Source organism: Sardina pilchardus, chromosome 10, assembly GCF_963854185.1.
Source record: "Sardina pilchardus chromosome 10, fSarPil1.1, whole genome shotgun sequence".
Lineage (NCBI taxonomy): Eukaryota > Metazoa > Chordata > Actinopteri > Clupeiformes > Clupeidae > Sardina > Sardina pilchardus.
The window spans coordinates 2,636,921-2,650,131 of NC_085003.1; the positions used below are offsets into that span (position 1 = coordinate 2,636,921).

General features: G+C 41.3%; 2 protein-coding genes across 4 annotated transcripts in view; both read right to left on the bottom strand.

The window, feature by feature from the left end:
* The window catches only part of kif21a (kinesin family member 21A), a 33,898-nt gene extending 26,977 nt beyond the window's left edge, over positions 1-6,921 (bottom strand). For all 3 annotated transcript variants that reach the window (XM_062546989.1, XM_062546990.1, XM_062546988.1), the window contains exon 1: positions 6,583-6,921. In XM_062546989.1, the coding sequence (XP_062402973.1) occupies positions 6,583-6,626 (44 nt within the window). In that variant the 5' untranslated portion in view covers positions 6,627-6,921. The remainder of the gene's footprint in view (positions 1-6,582) is intronic.
* Positions 6,922-9,036: 2,115 nt separating this feature from the next.
* LOC134093419 (protein transport protein Sec16A-like) lies at positions 9,037-10,684 on the bottom strand. Its single transcript, XM_062546469.1, has 7 exons — positions 10,620-10,684; positions 10,482-10,538; positions 10,045-10,180; positions 9,557-9,679; positions 9,379-9,461; positions 9,241-9,284; positions 9,037-9,119 (listed from the first exon to the last, which is right to left on the bottom strand). The coding sequence occupies exons 1-6, from the start codon at positions 10,674-10,676 to the stop codon at positions 9,267-9,269; spliced, it is 474 nt and encodes a 157-aa protein (XP_062402453.1). The 5' UTR covers positions 10,677-10,684; the 3' UTR covers positions 9,037-9,119; positions 9,241-9,266.
* Between the last annotated feature and the right edge of the window lie 2,527 nt (positions 10,685-13,211).

A 13,211-nucleotide genomic window follows, 5' to 3' on the forward strand; every position in this document is an offset into this window, starting at 1 on the left:
GGTCAGAGGTTAGGCATGGTTGGACAGGGTCAGATAGATGGCAGCGCCACAAGATGGCAACGCTATTTCAGGACTGCTTCATCCAGAGCAAAGGTCAGCAACATGGTGCAGAGCTAAAACTTGGAACATGAAAGTGCAGAACAGCATCGTATGCCGAGTATAAGCCTGCATGAAAGGTTCCTTAATGATATGCATTTGTGAGACGTCCCTGTTTGTATATGTCCCTGGGACATACTTTGTTCTGATCAGTTGTATCCACACAGTGATACCCACTTGAAGGAGAGTGATATGCAGAAATAAGTCATGAAGTAACTGAACATGAAGTGCATGTATGGGCCCATGTCCCCAGAGTCTCATAAATCTCGTAAATCTACAGTAGGACAGAACAGATCCATGTCTGCTAACTTTCCCACCTACGGAATAATAAGAAATGGACTGAATTTCAATGTACTGTGTTATCTGCAGATGAAACTTTGACTGCAGGATTTTAAGTTTTGTTTTCACAAGTTTGTTCATAAAACTCTTTACCGGACTATCCGTATACTTGAAGAACCTTCAATTAAAAGCACTAAACATCCAAATGGACTGTACAATAGCTTTCAGCTCATCTTGCTTGAATTGGCTTCATTACAAACATGCCATGTTGGCTCATTGCTATTCAAAAGCTGCATAAACTGCTGTGCTGAATAAATTCATATATTTGTTTTCAAGGCTGCTTGTTTCGCTGACCTTTTGACACTCAGGCAGGGGTTCATATGGTAGCCAACCAGATGCTAAGTCAGAGTAGGGGAAAGTTTTAAACTCTGTTTTTTAATATTCTTCATGGTGACCAAGAGCGTCTGCATGTGTATCCCCTCAATTTTGCAGCCTCTTAAATGCAAGTAAAATATAAATGACACAAGAACACCAAATAACATGTTCCCAGACAATGCTCACGTCTCTGTGTCTTCTAGAAACTGTATGGTGTATCTCACTACTTCAAACAAGTATGTTCAGCAGGTACCAACAAGTCACACAGCCAAAGTGTTAACTCTTCAGCCTCTGCACCAGACTACCATTTCCACTGGGGTCAGGTCAGCTGAACACTGTTGGAGTTCATGCTACTTAGTTCAGAATTGTAAAATACCACTAAAATGCCTTTGGTACTAGAATACTGGCTATGTATATTCTTAGTGTCATTACTTACTTCAGTCATAAAGAGAAGAGTAGCCTACAAGTGATAATCTGAAGTAAGAAGAAAGAAACGAAACGCTACACACACACAGTAGGCCACATTCACATACTGTATAACAGCTTGAGTCCCATAATCATATGGGGTAAATAAGTAGTCTTCAGTGATGCCAGTCTGCATTTTTACTACACTAAAATAGTTAAAGCTACTGTGCCATATACTGAGAGTGACCCAGTGAGCTGTGCTCTTAATCCCGTACATGCTGAGTTTGGGGATCAAGTCAGCTGTATGAGGCCCTGGTCATGCTGGAGGCCCTCCAGCGCCTATTTGACCAGCTTAACTAAGAACATGATCTGCATTACACGCCGAATGATTCAATGGGGAGTTATGAAACATTTCTGTTGGACTAAATTAGAATCCATAGAACACTTCATGTAATGAAGGTGACGCTGAACAGGGATGTGTGTGTGTGTGTGTGTGTTGGGGGGTTACTGGGGGAAGTGTGGGTTGAGGGTGAAAAAAAAACAGAATGAGAACCCTAAGTCCAAAGGTTAAATGTTTAATTGTTTGCTGAAATGTTTATGAAAAGCTAATTGAAATGTTAGCTGTTCAAACAAACAAACACACATAAGGTCATAGGCTGAGTAGCAAGGAGGTCTGCCATGACCATTCTGGAAGGACTGATCTAGATGTAGGCCATAGGAGTGCTGGATGGCCAGGGCCAGATGAATGGACTGTGGTAGGTATAGGGAGGTATGGACCAAACTCATCTCGCTGGTTTCAGCCACCTCCTAGTTCTGAGTTCAGCTCTACTCAAGCGTGACTTGTTGACAGAGGACTCTCAACTCTGTGTCAACAAGAGCCTTGACAGGCCATGGGGTGGCACAAAAGGCATCACAGACAAAGCAGACACCAACTACAGGGGGAGTGGGCTGGGCTGTCACCATGTTCCGCTCTTGAGCTAACACATGATAAGTGGCAAGATGAGGCACTGACAAGAGGTAATAACCTACAGTGAGTTGTGAACACTTCAATTACAATGCTGTGAAAAAATGAAACTGGTACATGGCCTCTTAGGAAGCACTTTGCATTATTCATCTTGGCTCATATTGGATTCCACTCCAGAGGAGTAGCAGGTGAGCAGCATATGCCTCCTGCCTGGGTTCAGAAGGGTAACCTGTAGAAAACATACCGATCAAGTGTGCTCAGAGGGAGGAGAAGATTGCAGATGTGTGCAGTGCTCAAGTGCTGGGTGTGTAGTGAGGTCAAAAGTTGAGTGAGACTGTTACAAGAAGAATGGTGGAGGTATACAAATAGCACTGGAGTACTGGACATTGGCTAGAAATATTAGCGCATTAGGACATACTGTAACTCTTACATGTAATCGGGTGTATGTTCGTGCCAAATCAACAAACCTTTCATTAGCTTTGAGAGGCACACTGCAAGTGCAACCATTCAAAGCAGAAGCAGGGAAGTGGAAAACACAAGGGAATGGATGGGTGTGGCCAGCGCACCAGACACTGTATAATTAGCCTGATCTGTTTAGCATGGACTGTTTGCTCTGTAAGCACAACACATGAAGCATTGACATGCTTGGATTTTTCTGCTCCTTTTAAGAAGATGAGAGAAACATTAGTATACGGACTCCACCATGTCATTTGCTCACACTATTCAGTATACAAGTGAGCAGAGTCTGCCCACTGCACTGGGATCAAATAAGAGGGTCTGTGCTCCGCAGTAAAGGCTGATGTCTATTTTAGCACGGCCTCAGTCTAACGGAGGGCTATGCTTAGCTCTCGCTTCTGACCATACACAACAGAGAAAATACACACAGTAAAAAAGATAGCATATACAGGGCTTCAAGAATCCATTTTGATCCTGGATTTTAACTTCATTACAGTGCAAACACAGAGAGTTACACCTAATGTCATGACCAGTGCTGGGTGGGCTTTTAACTCTCGTGAGATTAAACTATTTAGGAAATGAGATTAGGTTAATGACAGTTACTTTAAAGAAGTCTGTATACTCTACTATCTAAAACGCCTTTGTGTCCATCCCAAACACTGGGTTGCGGCAGTTAGGATTACTGGATTCTACCTATATATAGCTAATGTAACATTATTTTTTGATGTCAGATGGATTAACTATTTCTCGTCATTCTTACATTTAGATTTTGTGAATAAAAAGGAGATGTGGTTGGTGTGTGATGTGAGGAAATGAATGTATAGCCTTTATATACATGATCTTTTAAGCTCACCAGGATGCCATACCAGCCGACAGTCCTTGGAGACGCTGACTCATGCAGTGGCTACAGTAGGTCTGTCATCACAGTAAAACTGCACTGTCACTGCCTTGTCATTGGTCAGCTAAAATATGACTTACTTCACTGACAAAGAGGAATTGTTACATTATATTGTATTATACTGTAGGTCATGTATCTACTACATACTGTCAATTTGGAATTCCTAATTTGTTACTGAGGCCTTTTCTTTTTAGTAAAAAGAACAAAGAAGTCCGCACACTAGGGCTCCAAAATTATTTCTTTCTTTCTTTTATTCACCACATTGTGACGTTTCGGGCCAACAGCCCTTCCTCAGGGGAAAAAGGCCTTTTCTTTTTAGACCTCAAACATTAATCACATGTTTAATACGCTTCTTCAGCTGGTTCAACCAGTACTGTCAATCTCTTCACTCCACTCCGTGGCAAAAGTAAAACTGTGAAACTGTCAATGTCTCATGTATCTCTCAAACAGTGTAATGCTATACAATTACATTCTTTCATGTCAAGCCATTGTGACTTTTCATTTTTCCCATCATTGTTTTTTCAATAAGCATGGAGTACAAGACAACATGCTTTAGAGCATTAGCAACACGCAGCACATACAATGCTTTCTCTACAGGAAATATACAGTCAGGACCACACATTCAAAATGTATACCTTGCTAAGTGAGACAAAGCAGCTGCTGAGCCTGTAGCGTGAGGTCTGTGACTCTGTGTGTTGACAGTTTGTAAGAAGCTGTGAGGAGCACAGCGTAGGTCAAATGTACAGAACTGACACCCTGCAAAGCCATTAGTTAATGAGACTACTATTGCCCTGAAGTCAACACTGTGAGGCACACATGGGGAAAAAAACACTACCAATGAAGTACTGCTTGAACAAGTTGATAAACTATTGTATATCACAACTTATTTTTGTATTTAGGCTACAATATAGATTGCCATTTCCTATTTATTTGCAATGGTAATCTAAAATTTCCCAAACACACTGGCTCGATTGACAGACTCTAAATATTCCCTTCTGAAGTTTCTAAGTGAATCTCTGTGCAACCAGTCTGAGAACTCAAAATCATAGAGTACGAAAATTAATTTTGAGTGAAATCTGTGGACACAAATGACCAGCTGGAAAGCAGAAGGAAGTTGAGGCAAATTGATGCATCTATTGTATGATATGCCTAAAAAACACTCTCTGGGTTGCAAATTCTACTGATGCCAAAATCACATTATGTCATTGACATCCACTGCCTTGGGCAGACATACTGTATGACCCTTTCATGCCACCTGGGAGTATCACAGACCCCTGTGATGAGTGTTTTTCCCACTGCGAGTGTTAATGTTCTGCCGTCCGAATGTGAAAACATGGATGCCACAACAAAGGTTAAAACATACGCTCACTAATCTTATATAAACAATTGTATTTGCTTAAAATTATGGTGCAAGACGCTTGTGAAAGCAGCGTATGCAGCTTTCAAGTGACAAAAACAGCAAATTCCCAAGTTCACATTTAAAATGTTGAACATGAAAGGCCACATGTACAACAAATTAACAACATGATGACAAAATTGACCACGAACCCTCAACTGTCCAACTCCATTAGCCAAATCTTTTTCAGTTGCCCGCCTTCAATACTGCCTTCACACCGACTGTAAACTCGGAGGACCCGAATTTTAAAAATCCCGACCTCTGAGAAAAGTGTTTTCATGACTCGGAAAACAGGAAACGCGTACAGGAAACAGATAAATAAGTTATCAGAACTGCTTACTGTATAGTCTCGGGCGAGTGTATCTGTTAATTTAGTGATAAATGACCTTGCCTATTTGTAATGAAAGTGAGATTCGCCTCTTGTGTTGTTGCAAGGGAGGCCAGCATGGTGGATGACATGATAGTGACGTCAAGTCGGACACCGAGTCTCCGAGTAAAAAATCCGACCCAGTCCAAATTTTCAAAGATCCGATGTAGCATGAAGGCAGCATTATTCCCACATGAAGTGATGTGAATGATGGTGTTTCCACTGGGGGAAAAGTATTTTCCCATGCCCATGAATGCACTGATAGCCTTGTAGTCACTCTCTGCCAGAACAATATAAATGCTATATAATCAAGTGAAGAATTATTATCATTATTATTATTATAATCATAAAAAAACATTTTTACTCTGTTGCCTTTTTTACTCTGCTGGCTGTTTCTGTGACCTAATTTACTTCCATGCCCAGTCTAACACAATAAATTGGCAATAATTGGTTTGGGGGAAATATGGGTGAAATACTATGACGTCTGCACAGCAGGTGGTCTACATATTTTACCAATGGAATTGATTTACAATGGTGGAGCTGCATAAAAAGAGCAAATTCAAGAAGTAGACCTCAGGATAAACGGCAATGATAGCCTACCCCCCAAAAAATCAATTTTACAACCTAACGGTGACAGCCTTTCTGAGGGTTGCATGTTCCTCAGGAGGTCGATAAAGCCTTCCTTTCATTGATTACACATCATTCAATCGTCTTCTTCAAGGGAAAAAAAACACCCGCATTTGCCATACTGACCTAAATAGCCTACTATGCAAATACATAACTGAAAGAAAGAAAAACCCAGTTCAGCGTTGGGTGGGTTCAGAGGCCCATCATGTGTAGCCTATTTGTAGCTGCGTGGCGTGGCGTGGCGTTGCGTTATCAGCACTGAAGACACCTGGCTAGGCCTGAGCCGTACACGGAGGGACACGGTAGTCTAATCGATAATCATCTTCCCACTTTGCCACTTCTTGCCCTATATGACACATACGTTGGCGCTAACGTGATGACAGTAAACAACAAATGCTCGTGCATATGCCAAGGTTTATCGCTTCAGACTGCGCTGCAAGCGACATGTCCTCGAGGAACACTAGGCTACGGTGCGTAGGAAAGAGCACCTTGCACTCAACAGTAAAATAAGGTAAAAGGAATATTACTCGGCAATATATGTAAGCCTATAGTAGGCTAGGCTATTAATCCAGGTACCCTCTTATGTTATTGAGTAGTAGTCCCTTGGCATCACACACATGTTAAGCGGAGGTGGCAGGTATAATTCAGAGGCCAAGTTATTCTTTGAATGTTAGCTTACGTTGCAGCATCACTGTACAAAGGTGATGACAGCATCTTACCGTAGAGCCACACGAACGGAGCTCTCGTCTTGTCCCGTTGTCATGATTTCCGTATGTTATTGTTTCGATGTGGAAAAAATGATCGGTCTAGTCTAGACCAGCAAGCGGTGCACCTCCCAATCGACAAGGAGGCGAGAGTGCGCAGTTTTCTAAACCACTGAGAGGGCAAGCAACAGCCCTATCTCACCTCTGATTTACCCGATACATGTTGTCAAACTATACAACTGTGTTAAATGAATAGACTGCTCAACTCCCGTGCAGTAGTGCATATTTTCCAGATCATTTCCCCCTTCATTCTCGATCCGCGGAATCCCTAGCGGTGGCGTGCCATATTCTTTCATTTCAGCATGGTGTGTGCAGTGAACACCGGGACCACAGGCAACTCCTCGCCCTCATACACATATCACTGGCTAAAGCAACTGAGCCGCAATGCATCACAAAACCACGCCCTCCGCGCCGGAACATGGTTCAGAGTTGACATCACTATGCTATGAAGTTGTTTTAATCATGACTTCATTAGAATTACTGCTATTTATTATTAAATAGATTCATATAATTCACTATTTTGATCTAATTTCGCACTGCATTCGGCTACATAACTTCTGACTAGTGAAGGGTAGCCTACACCAATAAGCTTCATCATAGGCCTATTATAAGGTTGGTGGGGATGAAGCACATATTATGCAAAATAGATGTGGTCTTGACTAGGTCTATTTGAAGTCGGTAGGCCTATTAATCCTTAACTTAATGTTTTACTATTTGCCACATTATAGGCTAATTGCAACCCATGATGTCCTTCTAAAAAGGCAAAATATAATTATTGAGCTATAGGCTATTAGGTCTTGTGCCCCCATGATATTTCAAAGTTTCTTTATTGTAGTTTCACAGACTAATGCATGCACATTGTCAACTTAACCATTTGTGCTTATCCTAAGGCTAATTTACACAAACCGATCCTCATGTTCACCAGGATGCCCTCTCTGTAGATCACTGTTCAGCCAGCAGTTTTGTTCACAATCAATTAGAAGTTGTGTTCATTGGTGACGTGTTGCTTTCCTTCCATGAAAAGATAGAAATCCTAATAGAAATCCTAAGAAGAAGACATCCATGGATACTGCACCGTTAGCACTTTCATTTTTTTGTGACCGTAGAGAGGTCACATGTGGGTGAATAGGATTCTTATCTTTCTCTCAACCAAGTTTTGTGGTGATGTCATTGGCAACTTTGACAACTGAATGCTGAGTTAAGCAGGACGTTCAGAGGCAGGTCTGATGTCTGACACACACTGGAGTCCATCTGATGCCAGAGGTTGAGTACATACTGTAGCCTTGAAGCTGAGTTTTCTCTCTACATTTTAAACATGTTAAACATGTTATGCCTTTGGGAAAGATCCTCACGTGAGAAACTCTTAATTTAGGTGAGAGTTGTAAATTGGAAACAGATGAATCAGCTGTTTAGTTTCCTTGGAAAATAAATATGGCGTTCTGTTAGGTGGCTGAATTGAAAGTAATTTGTATAGCCTACCATGTAGCATCCAAAGAGACAACATGTAAGACTTGCAGTTTACTAGAGTTGCAAGAGTAGCCTACTGTAGGGATGGAGTGATGGGGATGGAGAAGTGGACAACAGTTGGTTTCTTTTCTTTTGCTAGTATGCACTGCAGCACCATGTGGCGCTCATTTGCATCACTATGCTGGGTTTTTTTTTTTCAGATTTGTAATTGCATTACTTTGAGTTGTGTAGGTTGCGTGCACATCCCTTTTTACATTCCCATACAGAACATTTGTAGGGTGAGGAATGTCTTTATCGCATCTCTTGGTTAAACCCCATGTGTACGTTTGTGTAGGCTACGTTTTCAACCTTCTACTATAGACTAGCAAATTATGGCTTTTCAGAGTATTTGAAAGAGTACTTTTCGGTGGGTGCTACATGGTGTACCCACATTACATTGTAGGATTTTAGGTTCTAGTGAATGAAAAGTACTTTAGAAAGGAAATGCTGCCACCCAGTGTGGAAAAAACAAGAGTTCAGCTCCTATGCAGCCTATGATGCATCTATGCCCAGAGAGTTTGAATGGCCTTGTCATGGTATCCAAAACACTTATACAAAAAGTGACCATTCCAAAAGAATAATGGTGGGGGAGGCCTACTGTATGCTGTAATTAAAGCAAAAGGAAGCTATACAAAGTATTGAATCAGGGGTATGATGACTTTTCCAACCCTGTTATTCTAGTTTTTCATGTTTTTTTAAAATACATTTCCAGAACTGTTGCCTGTTTTTCAAAATGGGTTTTGATTTCAGGCTGTAAGACAAATAAAGTCATTATTTCAAAGGGGTATGATTTTCTATAGATACTGTACTGTATATCAAACCTCTCTCTCATCGCTTCTACGATGGCAGTCATAATAATAATGGGAGAGGATGAACAGATGAAAGAAAAATACTATTAGGATGCTGAATGGAAATTTATTTTGGTAGTAATAGAGTGACGTGTCTGGCTTCTGTGTGCTTGTTGAAATGTCCTGCATTCATTAAGGCTGTGAAACAACAAACAAATAAAAAACAGAATCCTAGAGATTAAACTGAGAATGCAATGGGAGTTAAAGTGTGCAAAAATTAATTTACAATTTCAGATTGCTTTTACTGACAGAAACGTACCACCAAAATTTGGTTGATTGAAGTCCCTAAGCGTCATGCACACTCTGTTGAGCAAAGAATTTGCATAGCAAAATATCAGAAACATCTACCTTCACTATTTTCTTACTAATAGTATTATGACTGATGTGTCAGTATTACCTCAGCCTTGGTAGGGGGGTTTGAGAGCTCAGCCAAAGGTTGGCAAGGCTGTGTAACGCTTTCAACCATTTCCCCTGCACACACTGTATGCAAAACAAACAAAGCAACCATTTTTATCCAGTTGCAGGAACATCATACAAAAAGTGGTTAAAAGGAAGCGAACACATCTACGACTGACCTTGAGCTGATGGGTTGAATATGTTCACTGTCTTCACCACAGGAGTCAACAGGGTTAGCATTGTTGGTGGCTTAGTGTTGTCTCCGCCTGGGTTCATGATGTCAACATATCGGTTCCTAATTCCTACAGTGAAGAAGATGCACAAGATGACCACTGGTGTCAGTAGCTTGTTGTTGATCACTTCAAACAAGTGGGGTTCAATTATGTAAGCCAATTAATGTGGACAAGCTGGCCATTCCCAAACAAAAACCCTTTTCATACATTCAGACAGTCCAACTAATCTCAATCCATAATGGCCTGATGTTGAATGTGATGTGTTGAAAAATTGTGTTGAACATGGCTGCAAAATGTTTAGAATAATTTAACAAGTGATCTGATGTTGTGAAGACAAGGACTTTCAGGACAAGACATTTCTCAGTCTGTGAGCTGAAATATCAGACTGAGCCAATGGTCATGTGCTGTTACTAGCACACTGCAGATGAACTCACCAGTCCTCCGGAACATGTTGACTGGTGCTCCATTGGTGGGGAGTACAGTAGATGGGCCACCACTTCCTGTTGAGCTGCTGGTGTTCCAGGGGGGCATCAGTGGAGGGTCCATGGGTGGTGGTGGGACGGCTTTGGTCTTTTGAGTAGAACAAAATCAGAACCGTCATTTCCCAACTATTAGCTTAATGCATTGCTTTTGCAAAATGTCTTCAGATATGGGATTAATATACGGATAATAACTTGCTTAAAACACTGTTCTGCGGCTTATACACAATGCGGCTAATACACAGGAAATTACTGTAAGTGAATCATGAACTGGCATTTCACTGTGTAAACCTTGGGAACTATTTCCTTTTCATTTAAGAGCGCAATGAAAGATCACTGGCAATAGTTGTCTGATTGACTATTTTATTTCCATTGCTCATTCAATAGGTTACCTTTTTCTCTGGTTCATTTCGATCCACCCATTTCTGTTTAGACACATCCCAAAAAATCTGAAAGAATTTGTAAACATTTGTTTAACATCTTCCTCATGCCATTTTAACAGATTTTCTTATACAAATTAGACTGCTCACAGATTTGTTTGTGTCATCAGGGAGATGAGCCTCTTTCTTTGAAGGAAGTATCCACATGAGCCATCCCCTACAATATCTCTGTGGCACATACATGAAAACACAATCAAAAGCAGAAGCTATAGCTATCACAAAAACACAACAATGATTGCTGATGGAATTGCTTAATTGGTACCTCAGATAAAGCATTTACAGCAAGACAAAATCAGTGAAAATTATGTAAGAACTAGATGCAAAGCGGTACAAAATATGACCGCCGGTTAGTCCTGCACATTCCTCCATGCACATCCTCCACAAAAATGAATCACTGTCAATTTATCTCCATATCCTACTCCATCCCCTACTCTTGCAACTTTTGTGTACGGAAATGAGTGTGTGCATGTGTCTGCTTTTGTGTACAGTATATGTGTGCTTCTCTGTGTGTCTGTTTGCTTGTGAGTGTGTGCATGTGTCTGCTTGCCTGCATGTGTGTGTGTGTGTGTGTGTGTGTGTGTGTGTGTGTTTTATGTGTCTGTACATGTGTGTGTGTGTGTGTGTGTGTGTTCGCTAGTGAGTGGGTGTGTGGAGGTAATGGTGTGTGTGTGTGTGTGTGTGTGTTTATGAATGTGTGAGCACCCTGGTCTTTCAGTGTCCTGTGATTTGCTAACACAAAATTAAAAAAAAAAAAAATCCAGAAGAAAAAACACTCTGACTAAACTTATATGAGTGTAGGTTTCACTGTGCAGTGGTCATAATGAGCCAGAATAACAGCATAAACAATGAATGCAGTAATTGGAGCAACAGTGAAACTGATTACATAACACTGTGTCTTCCTTACATCATCCTATTGTAGTTACTTATTTCTGATGATATTCAATTAAAGTCAATCTGTGAAATTGTGACAATCCAATCAACTTTCAGCTAAAGTAATGTAGTCTCATTATGAATGTTACTCTCAGGCATAACATTTGTCTGTTTTTCCCAGGATCTTTATCCAAACCTTAAAAGATGGTATAATGTAATCCTTAGAGGAAGCCGATTTAAGAGCCTCCTCAACAGGAGCAGGAGAGACAGCCATCACCTCCTATTGAGAGGGGACAGGTGGGACATGAACATTTCTGAATCTGAAAGATTTAACAGAAATGTATTTTCTTTACTTTTGAATTGAACAAGTATGTGACTACCTGAGCAGACAGAGTTGTTTGTAGGCACTGTCCACACTCATCTGCAAATGTGAATCGAGATACATCCATTTATGCATTTGCCAGTAGTATGGTAACTACATCTACAGCTACAACTATATCTAACTTTGTCAGCCATACTTTTTTTTCAAATTACTTCTTCACACAGATACCGTGGACACGAATTGATGTGTGTGCAGTGTGCTTTTGTGTGACTAGCCTTGATCTTCTGTGAGGTCAGGAATGGCCATTGGTGCCATGAGGTGCAACATGTTGGGTGGGGCTACTGGCACAGACAGCGCTGAAGTGGCAAGTACATCTGCATACCTCCTTCTGGGCCCTGTTGGAGAAAGGAGGACCAGTGCTGCCTTCATATGTCTGCTATGAATCAGTAAACATTCTAAACATTCCAGAAGAACCTACAGCTGATTCTGAGATATATTATGGGACATGACAGCTCCAGACTGATCAGCTTCTTGGAGTCTATTTCCAAGGCAATGGTTTTCAGAAACACCTTAATGAGATAAATAAACACACTCACTATTCAGATGATAGCAGTCAGCATGGGCTGGGAGTCCCTTTGCTGCTGGAATGTGCACTGGTGCAGAGAGGGGTACTGGTGCTGGGATGGACTCTGAAACAGAGATGGGCACTGGTGCTTGAATGGGCACTGGTACTGGAATGGGCACTGGTGCAGAGATGGGCACTGCTGCAGATACGGGCACTAGTGCAGATACGGGCACTGCTGCAGAGACAGGCACTGGTACTGGAATGTGCTCTGGTGCTAAAATGTGCATTGGTGCTGGAATGTGCACTGGTGCTGGGACGGGCTCTGAAGCAGAGATGGACTGGGGAGCCTCCTCATCAGGAGCAGGAGAGACAGCCATCACCTCCTATTGAGAGGGGACAGGTGGGACATTATTGAATATGTATGAATTTGAATGATTTAAAACAGAAATGTATTTTCTTTACTATTGAATTGAACAATTATGTGATTACCTGAGCAGACAAAGTTGTTTGTATGCACTGCCCAGTCTCATCTGCAAAGGTGAATCGAGATAAATCCATGAATACATTTGCCAGTAGTATCGTAACTACATCTACAACTATATCTAACTTTGTCAGCCACACTTTTTTTTCAAATGACTTCTTCACACAGATATCGTGGACACTAATTGATGTGTGTGGAGTGTGCTTTTGTGTGACTAGCCTTGATCTTCAATGAGGTCAGGAATGGCCATTGGTGCCATGAGGTCCAACATGTTGGGCGGGGCTACTGGCACAGTCAGCGCTGATGTGGCAAATACATCCACGTACCTCCTTCTGGGCCCTGTTGGAGAAAGGAGGACCAGTGCTGCCTTCATATGTCTGCTATGAATCAGTAAACATTCTAAACATTCCAGAAGAACCTACAGCTGATTCTGAGATATATTAT